Here is a 10,283-nt window from a genome sequence, read left to right as displayed (position 1 = left end):
GGGCTCCTATCATCTGACTACCGGGCAATGCCTGATTATCATATAGGAAAAACCTGGGGGTAGTTTTTACTCCAGGTAACTATGCCAAAGGTCATGTTTTAAATGAGGCCAAACATCCGTGCTTGGCTGCACATTCCAGGTAAGTCAGGCAGGAATCCCCTGCTGAGAAAGGAGCCAACCTTAACAGCAGGGTTCCCCAACAATAGACAACAAAACGGAACTAAGATTTTTCCCATACTTACTGAACAGAATCAGTGTAACAGAGATTTTCTCCAAACCTTTCTTACCCTCTAAACACGCCAACTGTCCAGATGTCCATCTCTGTGAATCAGCACAAATGGGCTGAGAATTGCATAACCAAGGGTCAGACATTCTTGAATATTTAACAGAATCTAATCATTCTCTATGAAGGAATTTAAAAATAGAGAAAAGGCACAATCTGTCCAGTAGAAAAATGCAAAACAGAGCATCAGAAGGAGGACACTTTGTGCAGCTTTTATCTTGGGGGGAGTTGTGTAGAGACACTTGGATTTCAGAAGGTAGAGGACACACTGGTGGTGCTTGTGCAAAAGAAACACCATGTAGCCACTGGACCCGCCCATGACACCCTGAAACACTGCATCACGTAGAACCATGAGAATAAGAAGAATCCACCTCATTTGCTGGTTTTCTGGCTGAGAGTAACAATAGTTATGCTTGCTAACCTGTGATGTGTTTGGGATGCTGCTTGTAATGGAATAGAGTAAGTTCATGCTGACCCCGGAACTGAGGATCCAAAAGAAGAGCAACAGGGAAAAGATGGGCCGTGGAGACTTTGGCCTCAGCCTCCACCACCGGGAGCCTCCGGGTCTGATGGTGATGGCCTGCACCACCATGAGGAGACCGCTGGTGAGGATGGAGAAGCTCCAGGCTACCCTGGACAGGTAAATACAGGTCTTACAGCCCACGTCATTTAGAAAGGTTCTTAAACCAAATGCTGCCATTGCCTTGGGCAATCCGTTCAAAACAAGTATTATGATATTTGCAAAACTGAACTGGAAGAGAACGAGAGGTATAGAATTCTTCTCAGGGCCTTTCCAGAAGCTGTACGTATAATTCACTAATGCAAACACGTTACCCGTGATGCCGAGTCCAGCGATAGTGATGATGATGACTCCTTTGACAAGATTCAAAAGTGTTTTATACAAGTACTGCTTTAAAACAACAATGATGATGCATGCCTCCAAGAGAAATTTCACAAAGAAGTTTCTGATGGATAAAGAATAGTCATGAGTTGCATAAATGTGTAGAGTTTTTCTAAAATGTCCCTTTTCTTTTTACTGTGGCTCCCTTTGTAGGATATTCTGTTAGTTACCATTTTGATTAATATAATTTTCAATGTATGAATTTTCTAGATTCTTTCACAGCTGTGTGCAGTTGAGGCCGACTTACTATCCCAAGCCCCTCATTCTCAATCATACTCACTGTGCGTGACTGAGTAGAGTGCAAAATTCCTACAGGCAGAATTTGTTTCTGTGGGGTTTTGCTTGTTTCATGATATTTCCTTTATCTAGTTTTAAAACTCTGGCTGAGGGCCAGGCATGCTGGTACAGGCCTCTAACGGCAGCACTCGCAAGGTCAAGGCAGGTGAACTAGAGACTTCTTCCTTCGTGTGTTCGGCTGCTTCAGCTCTAACTGTTGGGTCTTATCTACAAACAATAAGTCATTTTCACTTATATTGAGGATGAGAAAAATTTGTTTAACACATGTAAGCCCTGAATGCTCAGAATGTGTTTGCAAGTAAAGATTCATCCCTGAGTCGGCCTCGGTCAGGGCTTTAATCCTACACTCTGGAGGCAGAAGCAGGCAGAGCTCTGAGTTTGAGGCCAGCTTGGCCTACATAGTGAGTTCCATGGTAGCTGGGGTCATAGGGAGACTCAGTCTCAGAAGAAAACAAACAATACATAAAAAATCTAAGGCTCATATTTAATCTGTCTTCCTTCCCTACGCCCCGTATGGGGACTCTTGTAAAATCGTGTTATTTTAACCTCTAACACCTCAGATTTAGCCAAAATCCTATCCCCACATTATATCTAATTTTGTTTAATATTCTTTTCTGTTTCTCAGTTTGATGTGCATACTAATTTACAGTTTGGTGTTCTGTTTCCAGCTTTCCTATGTTTAGTTCCTCTGTCTTAGTATCTCTAGGGGTTATCTTTTGAAATAGGGTCTCCTCTCTACCCTGGACCTCCCTATGTAGACTAGGCTGGATTCAAACTCATAGAGATCCACCTGTCTTTGCCTCCAGGGAGCTGCGATTAAAGACCCGACCAAGGCCAACTTGGTCGAATTTTTACTTGCAAACACATTCTGAGATTTCAGGACTTACACGTATTAAATAGATTGTTATCATTCTCAATATCAAGTGAAAATGAATCATGTTTGTAGAGAGGACTCAACAGTTAAAGCTGAATCACCCAAAGACACCCAGGAAGAAGACTGTAGCCTGAAAAATACACATTAGCTAACACCAGGGAAGGTGCCCTAGTAGAACCCTGCAATGCTTCCCAGAAGGGTCTTCAAGCCCCACCTCAGCTCAGTGAGGACCTCGGGGGGTTCCAAGGGAAATGGTAGGAGTTGTGGATTTGTTAAAATTTATCATTGTTGATTAAGACTGATTAATTAGGTATTAACTGCTGTCTTGAAATAAAGGCAGTTTGAGTTAGGAATTCTGGTAACAGCTTTTGTAGAGAAGCACCTTGGGACATCACTGGTATGACTCACTCAGATAGGGGTCAGGATGGAGTCACAGCTGCTGCAGGATCTTGGAGCCACAGTGACTTCAGACTTTGCTGCCTGTTGTCTTCTGCTGTTTGTTTTGTTCCCCAAAGTCATTAATTAAACAATTGCTTTCCACATCCTTGCAAGATGATTGACAGATTTCAGGACTGGATGGTATTTTAACTTTCACTTCCAAGAACTTCAATATCATAAGACACCTACTGTGGTGTTGGGGACCCCTGCTGTTAGGGTCGCAGTCTCTCCATGTCCGGATAGCCGCGAGCCGGCTCGGCGCTTGATGGAGAAACTCCTCTTTTCAGCAGAGGCCTACTGCCCTCCTCCTGGCTCACTTTGAAGTGGCTGCCACAGATGCCTTATCAGAAACATGACCTCTGGCATAGAAACTACCAGGTTTTAACCAGGCACTGTCTGACAGCATAGAAGCCCACCGCCACATGTAAATGAAGCATCCTACAGAGCACCTATCAGCTGAGGCTTTTGCTACTGCCTCCACACTATAAATCTTCTAGTTTCACCCTAATAAAGTGGAGCTGTATCACTGAGTCTGACTGAGCTGTATCCTGTGTTTCACTGTGCCTGGGACCAGCCTGTGAGCAGTCTCCCTGGAGGAGCTGTCCCCCGTCAGCACCCACTCGCCCGATTCTGTGTTCGCCATTCCTGCGCTCCCCGCCTCGGCTCGTGGGATGGTGGCCAACGTCCTGCGGGCACAGTGAGAGCGTCCCGCAGCTAGCCTGAGCCTCCTGCAGATTGGCGCAGAGCCCCCTGCAGCTTGGCGCAGAGTCTGCACTCGCCACGGCACCGCGGACCCGCCGACCTGCAGAGCCGCCAGCGCCTGCACTCCCAGCCACAGAGAGCCAGAGACACTCCCAGCACTGAAACCCCGCCCCGCTACAACACTGTGGGAGACAGGCTTGAGCCTAGGGTGAAAGTCTTACTGACAGCCATACAGCAGGCCGGAGGCAACCGCAGGACCATTGGAGCCACAAGAAATGCCTTGTGACATTTGCTCCCATTGGCAGATCATGAGACGGATGCCTAGAGCTTGCCACTCCCTAATCACCACCCTTGGAATTCCAAATTGCAACACTTAGATATTGCAACAGTCAGTGTCATGTAGTTTCCAGAAATCCAGGCTCTGTAATCTGAAACCCAGTATGCTAATGATGCATCCTACCTGCTATTCTGTGATAGGATGTTAAGTCTGTTATGATAATAGGATGCTGACACTGTTATGCTAATAAGGAATCCTACTTGCTGTGCTGTGATTGGACACCTACCCCTATATAAACTTGTGCCTTCCTACAATAAACCAGATCTGGGTCATTGAACTTGGTCTCCTGTGTCTGAATGCAGCTGGCTCTGCTGACACAGTCTCCTCACCAGCCCTGGGATCCAGAACTGGGCAGAAGCAGCACTGACAGGAGGCAGCACCGGGTGAGCAGAAAGGCAGCTTCGATGCCTGGAGAACAAAGGAGTGGCACCCATGAGAATGGAGGAGCAGCTGCCGCTGGTGGTGACCACACTTAGGCAGGTGTGTGCACCCATCCCAGATCCAGTTTCCTCAACTAAAATATGAGATTGATATTTCTAACTATATATACTGGCATAAATTTCATGATTTACTTGGAGCTACCTTAAAATATACTAACAGGCTATAAAACATTGTAAGAATTCTGTAAGGACCAACTGTGATTTTAAACTATGATTGTTATTAGATCCACCAACAAACAGGCATAGAACATGTGTAGTTGAGTTCTCTGCAGTGTGATAGTGTATGTGAGGCAGGGACAATTTAATAATAGGTACAGAATACTTTCAAAATAACCACAGTGCACTTGGTAACTCAGAAGAATTACAGAAAAGCTCACGACGGCCCTAGATACACAGCAACACTATAAAGGAAGGTGTGGGATTTTATGAAAGCCACAAATGGGCTCAGAGTCATAAGGCAGGAGAAAGTGAAGACTGAGGGAAACTGAGTTGCCTTAGAAATCCGAATGGCCCTTTAATACAATTTCTGGAGGAACCCAGTGAGGATCTCATCCTATGACCCATCATAGAGATGTCCTATGGACCTGATCCTAAGCAGAGAGAACTAACTAAGCACTAACAGAGTGAGATCTTCTGCAAACAGCTTCTTCCCTAGCAGGTCACAGTGCACAGTCTTCAGCATCAGAAGAACAGAGGTTGAAGGCTCACAGATCCTCCCAACCTCCTTCCTTCAGCAGAGATACAAACAAGCATGCTTCTGCAGGAAGCATACATGGCTCATGTGGCTAACCACATCAAAGCAGTATCAGGTCTACTCACAGTGGAAGCTCCAGTGCGGACAGACTCCGCATGGTCCTTCTGTCAGGGTGAGGCTCCTTGGTTCATATTTGCACTCCAGAATCATCTGACAAGTTCTCGGCTACCATCAAGTGTGCCCACGTTCAACTGTTTGTATTGTCACTCTGTCAGTGGAAGGAAACCCTCTGCAGAATTTCAGTCTCTTAACTACAACTTTTCTTCTCTCTACAGAATATCATTAGTGTGACTCAGAAGCTACTCTAGAAGTAATTAAGGTTTCACTAAGTTCACAGAACTGTGCACCGAGAAAGTGAACAACAACCAAGTTGATGTGTTCAGCGTTTCCCATTTCTCCAGAGCAGCTGTCACCCTCCCCAAGTATCCGAGTTCTGTACTGCCATGGGAGCAGCTCCTGAGATGCAGAGGATGTCCTCTCTCTCAAGTCCTTCTTTAAACACAGGAAAAAATGATGATCAGCCCGGGGACTCTGCTCCCTGAATGCTACTGGCACTTGGGGGTACAAGCCTGGGCCCAGCAGCCCTAAGAAACTCGACCAAGCATTGATCCCCAATCCCTGCCCCCAAAAAAGAGACAGAAAAGAAAAGCAGGGAAATGAGATTTATTCAATGTGGCCACAATGGGGAGAGGAACAAATAATGGGGGGCGTGACCTGCAGCTCCATCTTTAGGGCATAGCAGGCTTTCTAAATAGATGATGAGAGGTGTGAAAAACTGAGCAGTCATGTTCAAGGTGTGGCTCTGCCCATCACTCCCCACAGTTGTCTCTCTTGCAGGCCTGCAAGGTGGCCAAGGAGTTGTCAGAACTGTGAAATCTCATGCTAGGTGACAAGTTCTCCTCTGGCTGGCACCAGGCTCCCAGCCATTTCCTCCCTTATTGTGAGATTCCTGGGGAACTTCTAACACCTTGGGATCGATTATCTCCATAGTTGATAACGGAAAGGCAGTGTACGAGTCTCTCTCTTCAGAATATCTTCCCTTCTGCTAATACAGTCACATGATGAGCAAGTCCCTAACATGGACCTAGGGCAAGTCTTCTTATCCCTGTGTTCATCAAAGGTTCACTTCCTTCTATGAATTGTTTTGTTCCTTGCTTATTAAACTGCAAATGGAACATAAGGACTACATGCACTTCCTCTCTTGCTGCCTTTTGAAAAAGTCAGTGTTGCAATCTCACTTCAAGGATACTTTTTAATTCATCTGTCCAAGAGTGGACCTTCTGCCTTGTGTCATCCAAACACCAAAGAGGAACAATTCAGTCCCCGATTCAAAGGAGTTTAGGTAACTGGGCACAGTGCTAAGAGCAGAGGTGAGAGAAACCTCATTTCCCTGAAGTGGAAGTAGCCCTGGTTGGCCAGGGAGTTGGCTCCTGCTCACTGGTCTCTCCTCTGCTTCCTGTGTGATGGTCCTCATTACATGGAGGTGTTCCTGGTGCACAGGAAGCTAATGTTTTGTGCATGAATGAAATTATAGTTCTTAGCGGAAGAATGCTTCCTGTGCTCTGATTTTGAGTGAGGAAATTCATGCACCAAGAGCCTGTGCACACACCATGATGCACATGAAAGGATATAAAAATTAAATAATAAAACCAGTTAATTTTCCAGATTCACTCGGCCCACTTCACCATGTTAGCTGTAGTCTGGTATTATTTTTATAAAGTTGTAAATCCTGTTTTTTTCTTTTTAAAAATCTTTATCGAAGTTTAGTGTATTTCATACAGAGAATCATCTTTAAACCTCCTTCCCCTTTTGCAGCCCCCCAAAGCCCCCTCCCCCTGGAGTTCATATCTGTCATTGGTGTTTAGGTCTATCATGTAAAGTTAGTGTCCTCGTTTGTCCCTCAGTGCACGTTCATTCACTGGGATTCAGTCAGCCTATCTAGGGTCTCCCTTCCTCATCTGGCAATAACCAAGTGCCAATAATTTCTGTTTCCACAGTTCTATGCTAGGTTTTTGTCTGCGTAAGTTTGCATGGGTCCTGTGTTGCTGACATCATTGCTGTAGGTTTGTATGAGAAGGGTGCCAGGCACCCGTAGGACCATTTCTGTTTGGTCCTGCACCTCCTCCCTGGCTCTTACAATCTTTCTGCCCCCTCTTCCACAATGGTCTGAGCCCTGGGTACATGGACCTCAGTTCAAGGACCCACATTCTGCAGATTCTCTGTGTTTTGGCGATTTGCAGCCTTTTGCATTCCTGGCCTCTGTTGCATGATGGAGGTTCATTGATGAGACTTGAAAGATGCATTACTGTTCTCTTCATCCCTTGTTCTATGTTCTGTGAGTCTTAGGTGTAGAGGTTGCATCTTAGATGTGCCACTTAGGTTTGGGCAATTTACAGGGAATCTTTATGGGTGACCACTTGTGTAACTGTAATAATCTCTATCTGTTGAAAAAGAATCTACTTTGATGGGTGGTGACTTGGGATACTTGTAAATTTAAGGATCCATTTTTTTTTTGGTCTTTTTGAGACAGGGTTTCCCTGTAACCCCAGCTGTCCTGGAACTCACTATGTAGATAGACCAGGCTGGCCTCAAACTCACAAAGATCCGCCTGCCTCTGCCTCCCAAGTGCTGGGTGGGATTAAAGGCGTGTGCCACCACACCCGGCTAAGGATCCATATTTTGCACATAGAGAACACTCCAAGGCTGTCACATCCCTAGACAAATGTAATTTCTTACTAAGGACCCATATTTTGCACATGGTAAGAAATTACGTTTGTCTAGGGATGTGACAGCCTTGGAGTGTTCTCTAACATATATGGCCTCTCTAGCTTTGTGTATTTGGCTAGATTTACAGTACCACACATGAGTTTCCTCACATTGAGTATGCTTTAAGTCCAATTAGTTAGGTAGTTGTTGATTATCCTCAAGATAAAAGTGCAACTATTGCACCAATGTCATTTGCTGTGCTGGTCATTTGTGTGCTTTTTAGGGCCTGAAGCTGGAATTGGACCATCAATTGATGTTCTCCCTTAGCAGCGTGTAGTGCTCTCCAAAGCTGTGAGAGCGAGCCTTCAGGGGAGGTGGCTTCCAGGACAGTTCCAGCTCTTTTGCTCCAAACCCTTTGTCCAACAAATGTCCTGTCTTCAGCAATTGGGTCTTACCATCAGGTTCTGGGAGGCAATCAAGGACTGTAGCAACAGCCTGTGTAATTTCGACAGTCTTTTGGACTACCCTGGCCAGCAACTCAAAGGACGTTTTCTCCTGTCTGACACTGTTTCTCGTTATATAGTCTTTATTTACACTCACAAACTCGTGTAGGAATATTGTATGTGCAATTTTCAGTAGGTTTTTCAACTAATACAATTCCCTCTGGTTTTTTATACTAACTAGGCACTATTTATGCCTCCTGTTTCTCTTCCTGTCTTATCCTCCTTCCATGACCTCCCTATTTAAAGTGTCCCCATTTTCCCCATTTCTTCCTTGATAATTTCTGTCTGCTGTGGTCCCACCTCTCTTGAGCTCCTTCTTCCCCTTTATCCTTATACTTCTTTGTATAGCCCTCCTTCTCCCCCTTTAACTACCCACTTTTTACACATTTCTCCTTTAGTAAAACCTGTCTCCTACTATTCTTCCTTCTTGGGTTTCTTCTTTCCCTTTACCTCCCTGGTTCTCTTCCATTTTCCTGGTTCCTGAAGTTATATAAGAATAGGTACTCAAAAGGATTGGTGCTAGGATCCACAAATGAGGGTGAATATATGTCTTTTTTCCCCCGAGTTTTTGTTACTTCACTTAGTATAACAGTTTATAGATCCATCCATTTACCTGAAAATTTCATGAGTTCACCTTTCTTTACCCCTGAGTAGAATGTGTACCACATGTTCATTAACCACTTCTCAGCTGAGGGGCACTTAGGTTGCTTCCATCTCTTAGCTATTGTGAATAGCACAGGAACAAACATGGATGTACAGGTGTCTCTACAATAGGATGAGTCCTTTGGGTATATGCCAAGGAGTGGTAAAACCGGGTCATATGACAGGTTCATTTTTAGTTTTTCAAGAGTTCTCCACACTGCTTTCCATAGGGGTTGCACGAGTTTGCAATCCCACCAGCAGTGAATGAGAGTTCCCCTTTCTCCACATGCTTGACAGCATTTGGTGTCATTTGTTCTCTTGATCTTAGCCATCCTTACCGGGGTAAGATGAAATCTAAGGTGCTTTTAATTTGCATTTCTCTAATTACTAACGGTGTTGAAAACTTTTAAAGATGTTTCTGAGCCATCTTTATAGTAGCCCCAGTTGACCTGATAATCATGATGTAGACCAAGCTGGGTTCTACCTCCCAGAGATTCATGTGCCTCTGCCTCCTGAGTGCTGGGATTAAAGCTGTGCACCACAATGCCCAACTCAGCTTTTCCTTTTCTATTTGTATTTACACTAGAAAATGTGATTGGACAACTCAGTCAACCTGGGACTCAATCTCTCCATTCAAATGTCAAGATGAAGACAGAACTTCTGTGAGAGGGCTGTTTCTTTATCTGTAGCACAAGCATGTTTAACATGCATTGGATATGCATTGGATGTCACCTCTGAGTAACAAGCAAACAGTGGGTTTTGAACAGAATTAGTTTGTGAAAATGGAGGTCCAACAGGCTCAGGGGGTGGGGGGTGCTCATTTGTTGTTTCATAAACAAAGGACAAAGCCATGGCAGATGGTGAGCTGGAATGAGCCCGCGGGAGGCAAGGTCATCTTGCTCTGCCAGGAGCATGGTTGGGGTGTTCTCATAGAGTACCCCATTCTGGGCGGCATGTATTATGTCATCATCTAAAGAAGGGCTTCAGATCAAAGGAAACTGACGTGCCCTGTGTCTAAGAAGGAGGGTATCCTTCTCATTTACAGGCTTGGAATTTGAAAGGTAAAGAGACGGCTGGGGATACGAAGCCCAGACACGGAAGGCTGACTGCTGTTCATTTATCACTCTGAATGTTTCTATAAATATAATTAAACTCTAATTGACTCTGAGATGACTTCTGAGTCAAACAAATGTGGTAATTGAGGAGGGAGAGGGAAAGTTGTGCTTTGGGGACTGGGACTCTGCAGGGGGCTTTTTCTCTCCCTGACACGGACAAAGTGTTAAAGTCTTGGGGACACTTTGTGTAGACACATGTTTCACAAACACTGAAGGTACAAACACCACTTGGAAGGCTCATCTTGCCAGAAGGACCCAGAACTTTTCTCCACCTCATTACCATGGCGAGTC

The 10,283-nt window shown here is 45.0% G+C and overlaps 1 protein-coding gene across 1 annotated transcript; it reads right to left on the bottom strand.

Moving 5' to 3' along the window:
• Window positions 1-396: 396 nt before the first annotated feature.
• Window positions 397-5,123, bottom strand: LOC103733131 (vomeronasal type-1 receptor 3-like). Its single transcript, XM_008831902.2, is given in 4 exon segments — window positions 397-503; window positions 506-1,248; window positions 3,414-3,677; window positions 5,092-5,123. Coding segments are annotated over 4 exon segments (1,146 nt in total).
• Window positions 5,124-10,283: the final 5,160 nt, after the last annotated feature.

The sequence above is a fragment of the Nannospalax galili genome, unplaced genomic scaffold (assembly GCF_000622305.1).
Source record: "Nannospalax galili isolate Female #2095 unplaced genomic scaffold, S.galili_v1.0 scaffold456, whole genome shotgun sequence".
Classification (NCBI taxonomy): Eukaryota; Metazoa; Chordata; class Mammalia; order Rodentia; family Spalacidae; genus Nannospalax; species Nannospalax galili.
The sequence above is the reverse complement of the archived record's forward strand: the minus strand, read 5'-3'. Positions and strand labels throughout refer to the sequence as shown.